The sequence below is a fragment of the Poeciliopsis prolifica genome, unplaced genomic scaffold, assembly GCF_027474105.1.
Source record: "Poeciliopsis prolifica strain line A6 unplaced genomic scaffold, Auburn_PproV2 SCAFFOLD015, whole genome shotgun sequence".
Classification (NCBI taxonomy): domain Eukaryota; kingdom Metazoa; phylum Chordata; class Actinopteri; order Cyprinodontiformes; family Poeciliidae; genus Poeciliopsis; species Poeciliopsis prolifica.
The window spans coordinates 1,042,347-1,062,571 of record NW_026562390.1 but is presented as its reverse complement, the minus strand read 5'-3'; the positions used below and the strand labels follow the sequence as shown (position 1 = coordinate 1,062,571).

The following is a 20,225-nucleotide window of genomic DNA, read 5'->3' as shown; positions in this document are numbered from 1 at the left end:
GAAGATGGAAAGGAAGAAAGGAGACGAGAAAAGAAGAAAACACAGAAGGGACAAAAGGAAAACAAAGGAAAAGAAGGATGAAAGGAAAGAGGGAGTAACCGATAAAAGCTGATTAAAGAAGGAAGAGAAGAAGTGATGATGGACAGAGACAAGCAAACTAAACCTTCAAAATAAAAGACCATTTTAACCAACAGAGATTTTGTTTTGATGCAGTGAAGAATCCCCACAATCAATCAATCAATCAATCATTGATAATAAATTTATTGAAAAAGATACAACCAATCAGACGGATGGTTCACAGTCCAGAAATATGTAACAGGTTAATGGAAGTGCAATTTATCCGACATTTTCCCAATTTATTCAACTTTGCACAAAAGACTTCTGTGAAAAAAAAAAATGACAAGAAATTAAAATCTGACTATGATTAGAAAACGGGATAAAATTAAACATTAAAAAAAGTAAAAACATTCTCTTATTTTACAAACTATGTTCATAATAAAAATGAGAACGAACGTAAAAACCTGTCAGCACCAGTTCTGCTCTTTCTTTTTTTAAAATTACTAAATATATTCCTCAACCGCGCCGGAAAATATTAGTTTAAAAATAAAAAAAAAAAAAAGTAAAATTTATGCGTTTGAAAACTAATCTGACCTCATGGAGTCGCTTCGAGTTTTCAGCTTTTCAACGAGACGAGAACGAAGAAACGGGAATCGATAATCGCTTGAGAGTCGCTGGAATGATTCGATACGGCGGAGAACGGAGGCGACGACAAGAAAATAAAGAAAACAGCAAAAATTTATAAAATAAAATTTAAATATGGAGAGAATGAAGTCAGTTTTACCAGAAAATTACAGATAAAGTCGTAATATTACGAGTAAAGTCGTAGATTTACGAAAATAGCCGCAATATTACAGGAATAAAGTGAAGATTGCAAGAATAAAGTCGTAGTTTTACGATAAAATAACATGTAAAGACTAAAGACGCAACATTACAAGAATAAAGACGGATTTGTTCTTGAGAATAAAGTCATACAAGATTAAAATCGTAATTTTACAGAATGAAGTTGGAGGTTTACAAGAAAAATGTAAAATGAGAAAAAAGTCAAAATAATACAAGAATAAAATGTTTCCACTTTATTCTGGTAAAACTACGTCTTGTATTATTTTTCTTTATTCTTGTAATGTCACTTAATTCACTTAAGACTTTAGTTTTGTAATTTTATACATTTATTTTCTTTTCGTGGCCTTAAAACTCCGTCATATTAAAAAAAAAACAGAAAGAGTTCCCAGTTTTCTCATTCACAATAATTCTGCCTATTAAAACAAAAAAACAAAACAAAAAAACAAAAGTACAGTTTTTCCTTCCAGCAAACGTTCTGCTGCAGCACAGAGTGTCTTTTTGTCCCTCTTGGTTTCCACGCGACACATGATGAAGTCGAGATTCGGGTCCAGGTTCGGTTTGTGCATCTGGAGCTCAAAGTTTTCCAGTCTGTAGAACAACGGACCCCGGAGAGACAGTACGGTTCGCTCAGAGCGAAGCCGAGCGGAGCGGCCTCTAGGAGGCGCCGCTGGAAGAGCTGGTGTCGGGCAGCGCGCTGGGCTGCTGCTGGTCCTCGGGCGCCGTCGCCATTGCGACCGACGAGTACTTACACTTGGAGGAGCCGCATTCGCAGCTGAACAGCTTCGCCTTGACTTCCCAGAAGTGGTCGCCGTAGTTGAACCTGGAAAACACCAGAAGAAGAAAACGGATCAGGAGCAGCGGAGCAGCGGAGCGGGACCCGGCAGGCGGCAGGAAGGAGGACGACGTGGGGAGCAAACACAGGAAGGACGCAAACTTCAAAATAAAATGCAAACAAATGGAGCAGTGAAAAAACAGAAGAAGCTAAAAAAAAAAAAAATGCAGCAACAAATAAAATAAAAACATGCCAAGAGGATTTAAAATGATTTATCCTAAATGTTTCAGGCAAAATGCTGCAGCTGCAGAATAAAATGCTGCAAAATTCATTTATTTTTAATCAGAAATGCCTAAAAATTCATTCACAATTAACCAATAGTTCAGTTAATTAAAAAAATAAATAAATGCTGCAACCAGAAATAAAATGTTGCAAACAAAATTGTGTGAAATTTGAAAAAAAAAAATGATGCCGAATTAATTTTAAAATAATTACTGTTTAACTTTTTACATTTATTTCTATTTTATTGTTTAAAATTATTTGATTAATTTATTTTTAAAGTTTCTAAATTATTTAATGCTGAACTATTTAAAAGTATTTTTAAATAACGGTACTGGATCGTCTTTCATTTCTTCATTCATTTATTTTTAAATTATTAATTTTTTATTTATTAACTTTCCTTAATTTTTGTATTTATTTAAATGATTTACTGATTTGACTTTTAAATTTCTGGCAGCTTCAACAGAAATAATCCTGCTCTGTATCTTCAGGTTAAAGTGACTCGGCTGCTTCTGCATCAGAACCCGGCGGTTCTTCGGGTCAGAGGTTCTGTTGGTTCCGGCGTTCGGACCCGGCGGGCAGCAGGTTTACCCGAGCTCCTCCCCGGCCTTCACGTTCTCGCTGGCGAAGAAGGCGATGTGCGGGAAGCGCAGGTCCTGGTGCGTGGTGAAAACCCGGCAGGCGAACAGGTTGGGCTCACACATGTGGTTCAGGAAGCGGCTGATGTTGCCGTAAAAACGGGCGTCGATGCAGTACTGGTCCTCAGGCTGGGAGAAGAAAACAGAAACACAGCGGCGTTTAGAGGTTTAATGTACTTTAACTGGGTTTAACGCGATCAATGGGGAATATTTCTGCATTTAAACGTTCAGATTTTATTGTTAAATTCACCTTGTCGTCCAGGCTGAACAGATAAGCGTCGTTTTGTCTCGTATCTGCTTCACCTTCAGAGATGATCTCACCGACGTACCTGTAGGAAATCAGTCAGAGGAAGAAATGTTCTGCTGTTGAATAAAGAAAAATAACATTATGAACTATTATTATTATGCAGAAAGGAAGGAAACAAAAACGACAGAAGTTCTGGGTCGTTCATATGAACTCATTGTGTTTTATTTCTCTAAAGATAAAAAAAAAAAACAGAAAATCATTCATAACCCAGATATTTGAATTACAGATGAAACGATTAATCAGTTCCTAAAATAATCGTCAAACACTTTACTAACACATTGATGGCTACCTGGAGTTTAATGACTAAAAAAAAGGCAGTTTGGTGGAAAAACAAAACATTCAAAGGAGCAAAAACTGCACAAAATATTATTGCATTTAAGATAAAAACACATTTGTTTGTAAATATCTTTTAGGTGAAATTCGTCAAGTTGTATCGTTTTAGCTTCATCTGGTCTGGATTTACAAACAAAATGCAAGTTTTGCATTTTAGGCAAGAAAAATGTTTATTTTTTTACATATTGCATAAAAGGCCTTTAGTGGTTAAATAAAAAATTGGTAGAATTTGCCATTTCTTTCACCCGATTAATCGATTAATCGTCAGAATAATTGCTTAATTAATTGCTAAACTGATTGTTAGTTGTATCACTAAGAGGTGAAGCTGGTGGTTTTAAGATTCAAGAAGCTCCCAGTGTTCCCAGTTTCTTTAAATTATTCATTCATCTCCACCTAGTGGCCTGCTTGTGTCAGTGCAGCTACAAGTTTTCACCACATCCCACATTTTTATGCTGCCGTGTTGCGTTGAACTCACTCGCAAACAAAACTCCCCTGTGGAATATCCTGCAGCGTTCGGACTCCCCAGCCTTTGTTACCGGTTCTGAACACTTGGAGTCTGACCCTGAGGAGTTGAAGACATTTAAATCACAACAGTTTCTCTCTTCGAAGCAACTTTTCCGCCGAGACTCTCTGGAGTTACCTGAGTCCGTTTTGCACCACGCGGTTCTTGCAGGTCCTCCAGCAGGAACATGCGTGGTTGCACTCAAAGATCAGCGGCGGCTCCTCGCGACAAAACTCAGGCAGCAGGCAGCCGCTCTGCTCGCGCAGAGACACAGGAGAGGAAGAAATGAAGCTGGTGATGTACAGCACTGTAAAAAATAACTTTAAAAACTCCACTAATTTAATGTTGTATGTGTGAGATGGTCTAAATCAGAAGTGTTTCAAGTTTTCTGAAGATTTCTTAAGCCATTAATGGGAGGCCTTAGCACAGATGCTAGTAGCATTAGCATTTGCTAGGCTAATGTTATCATTGCCTAGCCTAGCATTAGCCCTGAATAGGTTAACAACTAGCAAATGAGGCTGGTGGCCCACTGGACCGATTTGTGCCTCTTCTGTCTATTAGCATAGATAGGCTAGTTTTAGCATTGACTAGCTAACATCAGCCTTGGATAGGCTAACAGTTAGCATGCTGAGTACGGTCATGCACTGGATTGCCACCGCATCTTCTGTCCATTAGCACAAATCCATTGGCACTAGCAATGCATGGTTAGCATTAGCCTTCGATGGCAAAGACTCCTCATTGGATAAAGCTAACAGCTAGCATGCCTAGCCGTGCCACCCACTGGATTGTCTACTTCCTATGCTCTGCTGCTCGTTAGCACAGACACTCTGGTGTTAGCATTTAATGCTCTTTAAACTGTGCTTTTTTGCTCATTCTTTAGATTCAAAGTCCCTAAAGAAACGGCTGAGTGAAGAACTTTACTGGTCTGGTCCGATAAAACACCTTGGGATGAATTAGTCCTGAAACTCCAAGCAGCCAAAGTCCAAACAGAGAATTTAAAAAGCCTGGACACCCGATGAGGACAACTTTAAAGGGATTCTTGCTGCCTCACAGTTTCTTGCTGCCTCACAGTTTTTCCACAACATGCTCGTCTCACCTTGTCGTACCAGCGGCGCAGACTCAGCTGTCCACACATGCAAATACTAGTAGAACAGTCTTCTTTACAAACACAGTACTGTGAGGAAAAACAGACAATCATCAGTTAGTAGCTCTGCTGAACTCTTTATTTCCTCTGAAACAGCAGCAGACCTGAAACCCACCTGCAGGTGTGTGATGTTCCGGTCGATGTTCATGGGGGACGTGACGCAGTTTTCTGTGATGTATTTGTAGTCGTCGGGGATTGGCTCGCTGTCCACAGAGTTCACACAAGGAATGGAAACTTGCTCCTGGCCTAACGATATGTCACTGCAGACAGAAACACACACCAGGTTTCCTCTGTCAAAGCTCAGCTTTCTGCCTTCCTGGTGAGCGAACTGCATCTTAATCCCAACCTGTGCAGCAGTTTCTCTTCGGTCCGCCTGAGACGCCCATTTTTGGCGTCCCTCTCTCTCTTGTGGGCGTGCAAGGCGCCCCAGGCCTTGGAGTTGTGGCTGCAGCAGTCCGGAGGAGTCTCTCCCTCACGGTTCTTCAGAAACACATTAGCTCCTCGAGACAAGAACAGCCTGAGGAGGAAGAGCCTGATTTCACACAACCGCCCTGCAGCAGCTTTTAAAACTACAGACACATTTTAGGTTTGAAACAATTAATCTGATTAATCATGATTAATCGTTAGTGAACATCAATGTCTTTAGTTTTAACCGAAAAGGAACTCCATATGTTATCTCTGTTTCGAGACAATTGAGTTTCTGTGGAATATAAAAAATTATTTGCAGCTAAAAACATGAAAGTCAGCAGGGCTGAAACGATTAATTGTGATTAATCAATTATTGAAATAGTGGTCTACTAATTTAGTAATTAATCAATCAGTAATGGGAATAAACAGACTCAAAAAAGGTATTTTGGTAAAAAAAAAAAATTCAGTAATTCAGTCAAAACTGTACAAAAATAAATACATTTTGCAATTAAGATGAAAAGAAAAATTTGTAGAATGCACCCAGTTTTATTTGATTACTTGTCAGAATAATCAATCAATTAATAATCGTTAGTTGTAGATTCACTATAGGAATCTCCAGGTTTGCATTTTAGGCAATAAAATGTTTATTACTAATTTGCATCTTTTAATGGTTTTCTGATATTGTACAAAAAGATTTTAAGTGGTTAAATGACAAAAATTTGAATATTGTGCCCAATTTTTTTTTTATCTGATTAATCGATCAATCGTGAGAACAACTAGTAGTATAATCATCATTTGCAGCATTATTTTGTGTCGTTTGGAGCTGGAGTCGTTTACTTGACGCAGTCCAGGCGGTTTTCCCGCGCGGCGATGTGCAGAGGAGAGTCTCCGTGGACGTTGACGGCCTGCAGGTCACACTGCGCGTTCAGGAGAACCTCGGAGATTTCCACGCTGCCGGAAAACGCCGCCCAGTGAAGGCAGATGTTCTTCTCCTGGAAAAAGAGAACAAAGAAAATGTTTGTTTAGTTTCCATGTAAACCCAATGTGAAACCAAAACCCGTCCGGACCGACCTTATCCCTGATGCTGATGTCGGCTCCTTTGGACAGAAGCAGCTTCACCTGGTCCACATGTTTGTACTCTGTGGCCCAGATCATGGCTGTCCAGCCGCCATCGTCCTGCAGAAACAGGAAATAACCCAGATTAGATCCGTTTCTGGAAGGAAAACCTTATTTCTTCATCTTTATCCATCAGTCGCAGAATTAATCCTTCATGCAGAGAAAATACTCGATCAGGAACAAAGAAATTTCCAACAAAAACAAAAACATGGTTCAGTTGAAGTTGGAGAGCTTAAAGAGTTTCTAAGTCTGGAAACAAAAACATGTTTTAATATTCCTACAAATCCAGAATCCAGTTTTCAAGGTTATTTGTTTCTCAGATTATTTTTAAAGCAAATAAAAACATCAGTATATATTTATGGGTTGAGTTTCAACCCATAAATATAAAAAGAGGAAACTTTTAAAAACGACAGACAGAAGGACGGTTGGAGAAACGATCTGAACACTAGAAAGATAAACGACTGAAAGATGGACAAATAGGAAAAATGGAGAGGTGAATGAACAGATGAATGGATAGTTAGAAAAGTCAATGGATGGATGAACAACAGAATAAACGGATGGATGGACAAAAAGACAGAAGGATGGATAAACAGACAGGTCAACTATTTAAACGACCTGTCTCTTTAAATAGGCGACCTGTCTCTTTAAATAGGCGACCTGTCTCTTTAAATAAGTGACCTGTCTCTTTAAATGTCTTCCCGCCTTCACCTGGTCTGCAGACTGTCGCTGCTCTCACCTGACAGTTGACGTCCACCAACCCGGTGGACAGAAGATGCTCCACCACGCTGTAATGACCAGACTTGGCCGCTAGGTGGAGACATGTGAACCCTTCAACATCCTGTGAGGAGCAGAAACCCGGTTCAGACCCAAACGTTTGGCTGAAGTCCCGGATGTTCTGATGGCGGACGCACCTTGTGCATGGCGCTGGCTCCGGCCCGCAGCAGGTACAGCACCACCTCCATGTGGTTGTTCTCGCACGCCTCCATCAGCGGCGTCCGCTGGTCTTCGTCGCACATGTCCAGGTTCGCTCCGGCCTGAACACGAGCCGCACCGGGACACAATCAGAACCAGAACCGGGGTTTGGGTCGCCCACCCAGAGCGGAGAGTTTACCCCACCTGAACCAGCATGTGGCAGATGTCGGCGTAGCCTCCCTCAGCGGCGGCGTGGAGCGGCGTGCGTTTGTTCTGGGAGTCCATCTTGAAGTTTGGGTCGGTACCGTCCACTAAAAACCAACAACAGGTCAGACATGGAGCGACAGAATAATCCTGGATAAAACGAGATTTCTGTTGATTTTTTAAAGCATTTCTTTGTTTTGTTCTGATTCAGGCTTGGATTCTAGGATTTAAATCACTATTCTGAGATCAATAAGTAAATAATGAGGCAAAAACAAAACCAGATTCCTTCATACGTACCCAGCATGAGCACCACCTTCTTCAGCTCTCCCTGTTTGGCCGACAGGAACAGCTGTTTGGGGTGAAATCGCAGCTTCTTGGGTCTGACAAGAGAAGAAGAAACGGGTCTCAGCTCATGGTGTCTCTGCGGCGCCGATAGAACAAGAACCTCTTACTTCTCCGTATCCAGGGCCACCAGGACACTCTCCAGAGTTTCTTTAGTTGTTCCTAAGGGCAGCGTAGGTGGCGCTATCGTTCCGATTCCAGACTGCAAAGGCGCCTGGCGGGACGACCCTGGGATGGCCGGGTCATCGGGGTCCGGAGCCGGAGGGGCGGGCAGCGAGCTGTCGGCTCGGCCGCTGACTTCAGCCACAGGAGACAAACAGGAAGAGCTGCAGAAGGAGACAATCCTCTGATTAGCTTAGCTTCATTAGCTTAGCTTCATTAACTTTGTTAGCTTATCGTTGATAGCTTAGATTTGTTGACTTGGTTTTGTTGGCTTAGCTTTGTTAGCTTAACTTCATTAGCTTAGCTTTGCAAGCAAAACAATGTTAGCTTAGATGTTAGTTTAGCTCTGCTAGCTTTGCTTTTTTAGCTTAACTTTATTAGCTTAGCTTTATTAGCTTAGCTTTATTAACCTAGCTATTTTGGCTTAGCTTCAATAACATAGCTTTGCATGTGTAACTGTTAGATTAGTTAACTTTATTAGCTCATCTTCTTTAGCTTTAGCTTGGGCCTGTTAGTGTAGCTTTGCAAGCCAAACCTGGTTAGCTTAACTTCATTAGCTTATCTCTGTTAGCTTAGCTTTAGCCCCTGGAGGGATGGTGTTCCAGCTGGACTCTGACCTGCCGGTCGTTGTGTCTGCTCGGCCCTCAGGAGCCCCCGGTGTCGCCGGGCCCTTGGCCTGCGCCGGAGGAACGGTGGAGGTGGTGTCGGCCTTGGCGATGGTGACCTCCTTGGCCTTGGCGGCCTCTTCCCCGCAGTGCGGACAGAAACTCTGACCCTTCAGCATAGAGGCGCACGCCCGATGGAAGCGGTGGGAGATGCTGACGTCCGGCTGGCACTCCATGAACGTCCCCTACACCAAAAGCAAAAATCAATAATAAATAATCCCAGTCCTCCCAGTCCTCCCAGTCTCTCCCAGTCCTCCCAGTCTCTCCCAGTCTGTCCCAGCCCCCTGAACTCACGGCTCTGCAGAAGAACCCACAGCCGGGGCAGCACTGGTGCTTCACCATGCCGCTGCGGTGATCCTCGCACAGAACCAGCAGCTGGACCGAGTTGGACGGACGCATCATCTCGTGCTTCAGGACGGCGCCCTGGCAGCGCGTCAGCTGGCCGTCCACGCTTTCCGTCGCCATGCACTTCCTGTCCGCCAGGATCAGAATCTCACGGCTTTTTGGCGTCTCCATGCGGCAGCTGCAGAGCGGCAGCTCCTGCGCCTCCTCGATGGCCGACCCGGAAGGTTCTGGACACGATCAGAACAGAATCTATTGAAAAAACATACAACTTCTACATCCGCCATCGATGCTTCCTGCACAAAAACACAGAATCCTTCAGGGATAAACGGATAATTTTTCAACTTTTCTGCCTGTGAGCTGCTGGTAACTTCAATTTCCTGAGGGAGTCTTCCCAAGGGATCAATAAAGTACGAGTCTAATTCTCATTTCTGTCAGTTTAAATGGGAAACGATGCGCCCTCTGCTGGCTGAGAGAGGGATGACAGGAAGGATGAGAGGATGACAAGAAAGGGAGGAAAAACGAAAGGATGATAGAAGAAATGAAAGAAGGAACATAAAGGGAAAGGAGGAAAGGAAAGAGGCTAAAAGGAATGAAAGAAGGATGAATATGACGAAAAAAAAGAGAGAAAGGAAGATAAAATGAAACAAGACAATAAAGAAAAAAAGGTAAAATAAAACAGAAGGAAGATTGAAGGAGGAAGAAAGAATGTCAAATGTCAATGTCAAATGTATTTATATAGCACTTTAAAACAGGTATAAAACTGCACCAAAGTGCTGCACAGGAACGACAGTAGCACAAATAGATAAAAACAGAATATCAAAAATTGCTTCAGTTAAAAGCCAACGAATAAAAATGAGTTTTGAGAAGCGATTTAAAATGATCCAGAAGAGAGAAAGAAAGGAAAGAGAAGATGAAGTAGTACACAAATGAGGAAGAAAAGATTGTAAGAAAGGACAAAAGAAGGAAGAAAGGTAGAAGAAAAGATGGTGGATAAAATACACATAAAAACAACAAGGGAGGAAAGAAGGAGGGACAATTCAGACGGGACCAAAAGAAAGACAAGAAACGGAAAATGCCAGGAGGAAAAGAAGGAAATATAAAGGGAGGGATGAAGAATGAAAGAAAAGGGTTGAAGGAAGGATGGACATAAAATATGGTAGGAAGGGAAGGACATGAGGAAATGAAGGAGACAAAGAAGGAAGCATCCTTAGCTCCATAAAGCGACTGGACGCCTGATTGGTTCTGAGCTCACCGCTGCTGTGTGACGACTTGCTGAGGTCGACGCACTCGGACTGGAGGATCTCTGTGTACTCCTGCCCCGACGTCTGGGGAAGAACATCCGTCTCCGGTTCTAAGCAAAACAGCTGACAGTGAGACGCAGAACCGGCGACCGAGTTTCAACAAACGAGTGGCGTGTGTGTCGACCGATCACCTTTGGCGGCCATCCTTCGTTTCCTCTTCCTGGACGGTCTGAGCCAGGCGTCGTCTGCTTTGGACTTCTTCTTCAGCTTCTTCTTCAGGCTGGACTCGAAGCTCTGAGACGGGCAGGATGGACTCGGTCAAACACAGAACCCGACAGAGTAAATCTGTTATCCTGAGGAACCAGAGGAACACCCTACCAAATCTGACTCCGTGCCCTCTTCCTCCTCCTCTCCCTCGTCTTCTTCGGAGTCTTCGGACTCGTGCTCATCCTTCACCTCCAACGAGAAAAGGTAAAACAGGCTTCCTGAACATCAACTGGAGATTCAACTGCATTTCAACCAAACTTCATCCAAACGCCCCAGTACAGGAGGAAGCCGTCTCATCCAACTGGACTTGGCTGATCGGACGTGGGGACGAGTCTTCCTCTCCCACCGGATCAGCAGATTCAGGGGTTTCTTGAAAAGCTGCTGTTTGCATCTTGTACTTGTCACAAGCAGTGACGTTTTCTGTCCCCCCAATAATGGACTGTGTTTTCTGACCCTAGTAGTTCCAGCCTAACTGTATCATTGTCCAGTGGATCTACAACTGAAGGGGACCAGGAATGGCGTGGGGGGTGTTTGCACTGCCTATGGGACTCTCTCGAGGCAGGAGTGGTGAAACCCAAACACCTGACATGGTGTCAAACTAGTGCATGACAAAAGCAACGCAAGCAGTGATGGTTTCCTGTCTACCAACCAATGGGTTGAACTGTGAGACAGCAGCAGGACCACCCTACCGTACCGTTGTCCTTTAGACCTACAACTGAAGGCGGAAAAGGAATGTTGCCGTGAAAGTCGATTTCTGAGACTGTATGCCATTCTTTGACCGTGCACATTCAAGAGAGCATTTCCACCACCAGTTGGAGTCTCACTCAGGTTAAACCCAAACGCCTAACATGGCATCATACTAGAGCGACAAACATGAGGCGAGTTCTTGTGTCGTCCAATCAATGGTATGTCTTCCCTGACCATTTCGTCTCAAAGGACCTACAATTCAAGGAGGCCCAGAAATGGTGCGGTACGGATCAGTACAACACTTCCCAGTCGTATTCAGGAGAGCATTTCCACCACCAGTTGTCATCGCGCCATACTGCTGCGATGACAAAGTCCAGAGTCAGCCCTGCCCACGCTAGTCTCCGTTTGTAGAAACTTCAGTTCTTTCCTGTTTTTCATAAACTCTTCATGTGTCATGGAAGTGGAACAACAAACGTGACGCACTTGTTGTAACTATTAGTGACGTATTTCTGTCCCCCAATCAGTGGACTGTGTTGTATGATGCACAGTAAATGTTCTGTACCATTAGCCAAACAATTGTTTGGTAATGGTCGATTGCATAAGCCGCTTTATCAGTTAAAGCAAACCAAATAAGCCCCTTTATATGGGCCTGACTTTAACTGGTTCTTCCATAGTCGCATGATGACAAACGTGATGCACATAGTGACGTTTTCCTGTCCCCCAATCAATGGACAGTCAGCTCTGCCCTAAGCGTACCATTGGACCTACAGGTTCCTCTCCCACCTGACCAGCAGATTCAGAGGTTTCTTGAACAGCTGGAAGGGTTTGCTCTGCAGGCTGCCGCCGCAGCGTCTCCTCTTCAGACTCCATGTCCTCCGACTCGTCTTCCTCGGACGCGTTCGCCACCTTCTCCCCGTTCACGTTGGCCGCCTCCCTCTTCTGGAAGCCAAGAGATTTATACAGTCGTGTTTAAAACTTTTTAACAGTACTATTAGAAACACATTAAAAGGTACATTAAAGTACATTAAAAGGTGCAAATAAACCTGCTCTGAATCTGTTGTTTCGTCACCGATGGGCCTTTTTAAGGCCGTTTACTCTGATCAATCGATTAAGAAATTAGTTGACAACTATTTCAATTATCGATTAATCACGATTAATCACTTCTGCCCCATTTTTATGTAATCTGGACAAGCAGAAATCCCTTCAATAGAACCTGTTGGGTTTTTGCAGACTGTTAAAGCTCCTTCAACATTTCCAGCACAGCAGTTATCAGCTACAGTTTTGACTTAAATAACGTTTTATTTTAATCATCAACAGGCCTTATTAGAGACTCCGGTTAATCGATTAATGAATTAGCTTGCGGTTATTCCAACTACTGAAATAATTGATGATTAGGACCTGCTGGGTCTGTGCGGACTGCTGCAGCTCCTTAAACATTTCCAGCATGGTTCTCTGCTTTAGCACTTTGGTTTTCTTCTTGGGAACCAAGCTGTAAGTTCCCATCCTCCTCTTCTTCTTCCGGGATGAAAACACCGTTGAGTACGGCCCTGGTAAGAGAAGAGGAAACCGTCACGGTGCGTCCAAGCTGCGAGTCTGAGCAGAGTGGGGCGAGTCGTACCCAGGCGATGCTTGGCAGGAGCAGGAGAATCTGCAGGAGCTGCCGGCTCTGTGGCAGCTGCTGGTGAAGCAGTGTGTGCTGAAGCTGGCGTTTCTGGTGGACTCTGAGGTAGATGGTTCGGCGCAGGAGCCGGCGGCGCCGGCGGAGACGACTTCTGCACATCTGCTGCGACTGGAGAATCCGATTTGACACTGTTTGCTTGTCTCAGCTCCCTGTTGATGAGCTGCAGGCGACAGAAACAATAAAACGTGAGGAGCTGCTCTGTGGCGCCGTGAGGGTTACAGTCACAGCTGATTGCTTTGGGTTTTATCACTACACTCTGATTTATGTCACAGTGTTACATTCCAAGGTCAAATGTCTGGTGTTTTTGTGCTTTTGTTGCTTTTTAAAACATAAATGCAAAGATTCAAGGAGGAAGTTTCCCCTGAGATCAGACTTAAATATCCCAAAACCAAAGAAAGTTAAGGAGATGGATGGATGTGTCGTCCCTCCCTTCATTTCTCGTGACTTTATTTGTTGTTTTCTTTATTTATAATGGATATTTAAATATTTTTCAGTTCCAGTGTTAAGTGAAATTTAAGGTTTATTCTGACGCCATTACTGTCGTAATAATTGAAAATGGTCTAAAAACAACAATATAATTGATAATTGTGATGATTTCTGGGATGATTTCCATCCAGGATCATTTTTGGCCCGTTTCTGGTTCAGACGTTCGGGATGACGGTCAGATGATCGTACCTTCTGAGCCGGGCTGACCGCCGGTCTGGACATGGTCTTCCTGGCCCTGTGAACGGTAACGGGCGGCGGAATCGTGACGGGACTTGAAGCAAAGCCGTTTTTAGCGTCCGACATATTCCCCGTGCCGGGGGCGGTCCTTAAAGCGCCTGAACTCTGCGCGCATCCCGCCGCCGAGGCGTTGAGGGGCTTGGCTGTCTGCGCCCCCAACGGCGAGCCCGAAGGCAGCCTGTTAGTCCTGAGAGGGGAAGAAACCCCCGAAGCGGGCGCCGCGTCGCCGTCCTGCTGCTGCTCCTTAGCCAGGATGAACCCATTGCTTCCAGTTACGGATCCGTGCGGCGTCTCCGTCTCCGCCGTGCCGTTTTCGTTCACCGCCGTCTTGATGTCCGCGTGTCTGCTGCCGTCGTCGCTTTCCGTGCCGTTAAGCATGACGGCCTCCGCTGCGGCGGGAGACGCGCGTCCTGCTGCTGATGCTACGTCTTTGTCTGAGGCAGGAAACAGAAAAATAACGTCAAACCAATCAGAGCCGAAACGAAACCAGTCAGGGTTTGATCTGGAGTCTGACCTGACGTCTCCTCTCCATGTTTCGGTGGATCCAGTCCCTCTTTCTTTGGAGGTGCAACGTTATCCACGGCTAAACCAGCGGGCTGCAGAAGAAGAAGAACAAAGTCCATCAGCCATTAGTTGCCACTCAATTTACCTCCAAAAGCAGGAAATACAAACCTACAACACCTTTAAAATATAATGATCTTTATTGGGAAAGATGTCAAGATATTAAACAGAAATATAGTCTTAAAAACAGATTTTTTACTTATTTAACATAAAACAAACGGCCAAAGTGAGTGAAGGGGTTTTTATACAACAGCTCTGGAAAAAAATAAGGAGACCACCTAAAATGATTTTACTCTTTATAGTTTTATCTTTGAGTAAAATGAACTTTGTTCTTTAAATCTATAAACAGGATATATAATAATAATATGAACTGAAAAGAGAATTATAGACGATTGTGAACTGCATTTTCTTCATTTTATTCCTAAATAAAATAGTTTAATTGAAAACTATGAAGCTAAAACAATGTTTTTGCACCAAAGAAAATTTTTTTATATTTTTTGTATATTTTTTACTGATATTCTCTCCCACAAACTAAACCAGAGGTACAAGAAAAATACCAGCTATCATTTAAGCACATGAACAGTAAAAAAATAAAATTTCTTTCAGGTTTTTAGTGACGCCATCATGAGAAGTGTAAACAGAGACCAGATCCTCAGAGATCCATCAATCATTTCCAACGTTTGCTAAAACTGCAACTCTAATTCACTTCAGAAAGAAACACAGAACGTTGAGGGTTTGAATGAAACCGTTTCAGAGCAAACATGAGAGACAAGCAGCTTCAGATCAGCCTGACCTTTAACAGCAGCCCGGCCAGCGATAAAGACGAGAGTTAGAGCTCGTCTATCTCACGGAGGCCCATTCTGACTTTCCCCGACATGGAGGAGCAAATTGGCAAATTGGCCCAATCAGAGGACTGACTGGTCTGTCAATGTCTGCACACTGACAGGCCATCCAGACTGTTTCTCCTCAAGGATTTCTCTACTTTCCCTACGTCTCGGACCCAAACAGGAAGCGGCAGAGCAGACCACCGCAGACCCTACACCCAAGGCAGACCAGCACCTTGTCCATCAGCAACAGGTTCTGCTCAACATCTGCCCTGCAGCACAAAACCTGGGGCTGTTTCCCAAAGACCGTCCAGTCTGAGTGGAGCTTGACCTGCCGCAGGATCACCTGGGAGCAGCAAGACCGGAGGAACGCTGCTGCTTCCTCTTTTTACTCAAAGGAAAACACCAAACCCGGCCTCTTCTCTCCCCCTAGTGGTGGAAAGTGGAAGTGGATTGGGTCGGCAGAGAGAGACAGAGGGGGAAGGGAGGCAGAGAAAGCTGTCTGCAGAGCGCCGCCATTTCACAACCACACTGTTTACTGACATGGCTCGGCCATTGCAGCGCTTTTCCACTAGATGGAGGACTGAAGGGGTTGGGAAGCTGGTGGATTGGAAAACTGAGGAATCTCCAAACCTGAGGGAGGAGATCAGCCGTCCTGAAGGCCTCAGTTCACATAAAACATGGCAGATTAGACCAAGCTGCAGCTGGAGCTTAAAGTCATTAAAGGCCTGGAGGTTGACAACAACCAGGCTCCATGTTTAGTAGAGAAAATGGGAATATTACAGAGCTTCAATCCTTCAGTATCTCTCCAACGTGGGTCTGGTATGTGAAGGCCTGAGACCTATCTTTAGATCTTTAGACACCTTGATGTGTCGTACAGAAACTATGCAGATGTTTTCCAGACACATCGTTTTCTGTTTTAGGTCAGTTCTGTTTCTATTTAGTCAATTCCAGAGTGATGGAGATATGGATGCGTTTTGGTGCCAGATGTTCTGGGGTTTGAACCGAACTTACCCCAGAACTGACGCCTTCCGATCACTTAGATCAGAAAGAATGTGGTGAGAGCTAGCTAAGCTTGTGGCTCGTTTATTGTTGTCATTGCAACTGCCTACCAAGATGGCTGCCAGTTACAAAGTTCACAGAAGTGGCTAAACTATTGGGGACTGTGTATTTTGTCTTTGTGACTTTTTATTTTTGTGTTTTTATGATACAAAACACTTTGAACTGCCTTGTTGCTAAAATGTGCTGAACAAATAAACCTAATTGATACAATAAAACGAGTCTTGTATAGACATGGACTTTGTACTCAACAAAGACATTCATTTTTAAAGACATGCCAGCTGGAGAAGTAAATCTAAATGTTATACCTAATCGTTATTACATTTATATGGAAAAGCGTAAATTTTTCCAAATAAATCTGCTCGCTATGAGGTACAGAGGTGGTAGCATCATGTTGGGTTGCACTTTATAAAACCAGTGGCATCATGAGGAAAAACTATTTAATGAACATATTGTCAAGACATCAGCCATAAAGGTGAAGTTTGGTCGCCTTCCAGATGGACGGCGGTCCAAAGCAAACAGCCAGATTAGCTACAAAATGGCTTAAGAACAACGTCAATGTTTTAGAGAGTCCCTCACCAAGCCCTAATCTAAACCTCTAGGAGATTTATGGGCAGGGCTGAGGAGGTGTGTGGGCAAGTTAGCCGACAAATCTGACCCAGTTCTACCGGTTCTGTTGGGAGGAATGGGCCAGAACTCCAGAAAACTACAGTGAGAAATATTGATGCAAGTTTAGAGTTTAAAATGTAATTCTATCAAAGAATGAAGAAATGTGAACATCTCCATCCATCTGGAAATATACCAAAAAGAAATAATGCTAAGAATGCCAGAACTGACCTGACAAAGGAAAACATGTGCATAGTTTTTCTACAACACATCAAGGTGAGTTGGTGTGACATCACAAAGAGGTTACAGAGGAATGAACACATTATCAGGGCAATGTGAACGTCTGAAACGTTTCAAATCTCTAGTCGGTGCCTGAAACCTCCGTCTCCTTCAGAGTAAACTGTCCTGGTGAAAAACGTTTTCAGGCCTCTTGGATCAGATCTAAAGATAGGTCTCAGGCCTTCACATACCAGACCCACGTTGGAGAGATACTGAAGGACTGAAGCTCTGTAATATTCCCATTTTCTCTACTAAACATGGAGCCTGGTTGTTGTCAACCTCCAGGCCTTTAATGACTTTAAGCTCCAGCTGCAGCTTTGGTCTAATCTGCCATGTTTTATGTTAACTGAGGCCTCAGGACGGCTGATCTCCTCCCTCAGGTTTGGAGATTCCTCAGTTTTCCAATCCACCAGCTTCCCAACCCCTTCAGTCCTCCATCTAGTGGAAAAGCGCTGCAATGGCCGAGCCATGTCAGTAAACAGTGTGGTTGTGAAATGGCGGCGCTCTGCAGACAGCTTTCTCTGCCTCCCTTCCCCCTCTGTCTCTCTCTGCCGACCCAATCCAATCCACTTCCACCACTAGGGGGAGTGAAGAGGCCGGGTTTGGTGTTTTCCTTTGAGTAAAAAGAGGAAGCAGCAGCTCCGGTCTTGCTGCTCCCAGGTGATCCTGCGGCAGGTCAAGCTCCACTCAGACTGGACGGTCTTTGGGAAACAGCCCCAGTTTTGTGCTGCAGGGCAGATGTTGAGCAGAGCCTGTTGCTGATGGACAAGGTGCTGGTCTGCCTTGGGTGTAGGGTCTGCGGTGGTCTGCTCTGCCGCTTCCTGTTTGGGTCCGAGATGTAGGAAAAGTAGAGAAATCCTTGAGGAGAAACAGTCTGGATGGTCTGTCAGTGTGCAGACATTGACAGACCAGTCAGTCCTCTGATTGGGCCAGTTTGAAAGGAAACAATTTGCTCCTCCGTCTCGGGGAAATCGATCTGAAGAGACGCTTTATGCATCTCTTCAGTTGTGAGCTCTGCTTCAATTCAGACTAAAGCGGCTGCTGCAAACAAGCAGGAAAGCAATAAGTGCATTCATGCCTCAACCTTGTGAAGCTACAGTTCTTGTGTGGCAGCTGTTCTTAATCCCGTCACATTCGTTTGTCAAACGGTCCCTGAACGTCTCCTCAGAACAGGAGTCAAATCCCCTGAACATCTGGAAACAGCAGCTTCTAAACTCTCTTTTTCTTGAATGTTGCCTCATCGATTGACTGTAAGGAACTTGTTGTTGAGCAGCTGAAGCTGTGAGCGTTGAAACAGTTGAATCTGGTTATTTACATCCACCGTGTAAAAAGGTGAATCTGTTTCCCTCGTTTCTGATTTTACACCAGTTGGGAAAATCAAATGTGTTTGAATATTTTGGGAAAGCCAAGATGATAATGTGTTCAGGATCTCCTGAGAGGCTGATTAGGGAACGAAAGAAAACTCCTCACACACTTTGCATCCTTGTGAGAAATAAGAGTGAAACCAAAACAAATGAAGAGCTTCTCAAGCCTCGTTCTTTATGGGTAAAACCTGAGGATTTCATTTTTAAATGCACAGCGACAATATTTGAAGGATGAAGCTTCTTTGTTCAATTACAACAAGACAATATTTTTACTTCCTGACATCAAAATTATACAATTCAAAATTCGTTTCTCCTACGGATGCAAGTAACGGCTGTTTTAGTACTCAAAAAATCTATCAATTATTCTGATTATTCATCAGATTTTTAATCTGATTATTAAGACAACAAAATATAAAATTAAAAATACATTAAAAGACTCAAATAGAAAAATAATTCAACTACTTTTTTAAATAAGAAAAACACTTTACTGCCTAAAATGCAACACTAGAGGAACCCTGTAGTAAATCAGGTGAAGCTAAAATGTTTATGTTTACAGACTAAAGTGTTTTTGTGTTTTTATCTTAAATGCAAAGTGTACATATTTTTACGACGTTTTTTGCTTAATTACTGCTCTCGATTTTTCGCCAAATTGCGTTTTTTGACTTTGCACTCTAACGTTTAATCGATTACTAAATCAGTTGATGATTTAGTAATCGATTAATCGTTTGAGCCCTGCTTTCTTCCCTGGTTATCTAAATCATATTTCTCCTCTAATCTCGTTTCTGTAGCTCTGAATTGGTTGAGCTGCTATTTCAAATATTTTTTTTACAACTGGTTATTTTGTGTGAGCTTACATTTCTCTGTCAATTTGTTGATGAAATCACATTATGCTACAAAGTAGGGATAACTTCATTCTAAATAATCATGCATCTACAGCATTAAAAACATTTTTTTGTGTAACCAGTAGGGCAGCAGCTAAGAATTATCTTACAAATCGATTATTGTGATGATTAATCGATTAATTGAAAGAAGAAATTAATTAGCACATTCAATGAAACGCTTAAACATTTTTATACAATATTAGAAATACATTAAGAGATGCACATAATTTTTTAGATGAGAAAATAAACATCTTATTGCCTAAAATGCATCAATATAACATTCGTTTCATTTATACTTTAGAGCAAAGGATGCACCTGCAGCTAAAAATATTCCTCACATCAACATTTTCAAAGTCCAGCTCTTTCTGTTAGACGTCAATGCAATTTATGGCTGATCTGGTGATTAAGTTGTTGAATGAACCGATAAAAAATTAGATAAGTTGAGGTTTTATTTGCAGAATTTGACCCAGATGAAGCTGAAACTGCCACTAGAGGAGTTCTGGGTGGAATATAAAACCAGACAAAGGTTTTTCTTTAAATGCAAAATGTTTTCATCTTTTCTGCAATTTTGGTAAAATTACTGCTGTTAATTTGTTGTACTTACAGCAAATGGCATTTATTTTAATCTTTATACTCAAGATAACAATCGATTACTATAAATTAGTTCAATGACTAATTGATTCATCATGATTAATCATTCTAACCCGAATCAAATATTTAAAATGTATGATGTGCATCAACGTATTCTGTTAGTTTCTCTTTTCCTGTCAGCAGAAGGAAAAATAAACAAAACTGGAGGAAGAATTGCACTAAATCACAGGAAAATGATTCTCGGCTCCAGATTTACAGACAGGCCCCCTGCTGTGGCCTCAACCTTCAAAATGAACAAACCATGCAGGGATGAAAAGATCCTGACCCAAACAGAACCTGTATGTCAACACACGACCAAAACGAAGGCCAGAGTTTCTGCCTGCAGAGGCGAACAGGCAGCAAATGTTCGCCTGTTTTTCATTTTCAGTTCCC

The 20,225-nt window shown here is 43.0% G+C and overlaps 1 protein-coding gene across 2 annotated transcripts in view; it reads right to left on the bottom strand.

The window, feature by feature from the left end:
* Window positions 1-241: 241 nt before the first annotated feature.
* Window positions 242-20,225, bottom strand: part of ehmt1b (euchromatic histone-lysine N-methyltransferase 1b) — a 28,251-nt gene continuing 8,267 nt past the window's right edge. For both annotated transcript variants that reach the window (XM_055040598.1, XM_055040597.1), the window contains exons 2-26: window positions 14,143-14,224; window positions 13,581-14,062; window positions 12,843-13,065; window positions 12,623-12,771; window positions 12,008-12,163; window positions 10,649-10,726; window positions 10,462-10,564; window positions 10,282-10,380; window positions 8,979-9,256; window positions 8,637-8,869; window positions 7,968-8,183; window positions 7,813-7,895; window positions 7,516-7,622; window positions 7,311-7,433; window positions 7,136-7,237; window positions 6,355-6,459; window positions 6,121-6,275; window positions 5,222-5,392; window positions 4,991-5,135; window positions 4,828-4,905; window positions 3,870-3,985; window positions 3,705-3,791; window positions 2,840-2,918; window positions 2,543-2,718; window positions 242-1,720 (exon numbers count right to left, since the gene is read on the bottom strand). In XM_055040598.1, the coding sequence (XP_054896573.1) occupies window positions 1,555-1,720; window positions 2,543-2,718; window positions 2,840-2,918; window positions 3,705-3,791; window positions 3,870-3,985; window positions 4,828-4,905; window positions 4,991-5,135; window positions 5,222-5,392; window positions 6,121-6,275; window positions 6,355-6,459; window positions 7,136-7,237; window positions 7,311-7,433; window positions 7,516-7,622; window positions 7,813-7,895; window positions 7,968-8,183; window positions 8,637-8,869; window positions 8,979-9,256; window positions 10,282-10,380; window positions 10,462-10,564; window positions 10,649-10,726; window positions 12,008-12,163; window positions 12,623-12,771; window positions 12,843-13,065; window positions 13,581-14,062; window positions 14,143-14,224 (3,792 nt within the window). In that variant the 3' untranslated portion in view covers window positions 242-1,554. The remainder of the gene's footprint in view (window positions 1,721-2,542; window positions 2,719-2,839; window positions 2,919-3,704; window positions 3,792-3,869; window positions 3,986-4,827; window positions 4,906-4,990; window positions 5,136-5,221; window positions 5,393-6,120; window positions 6,276-6,354; window positions 6,460-7,135; window positions 7,238-7,310; window positions 7,434-7,515; window positions 7,623-7,812; window positions 7,896-7,967; window positions 8,184-8,636; window positions 8,870-8,978; window positions 9,257-10,281; window positions 10,381-10,461; window positions 10,565-10,648; window positions 10,727-12,007; window positions 12,164-12,622; window positions 12,772-12,842; window positions 13,066-13,580; window positions 14,063-14,142; window positions 14,225-20,225) is intronic.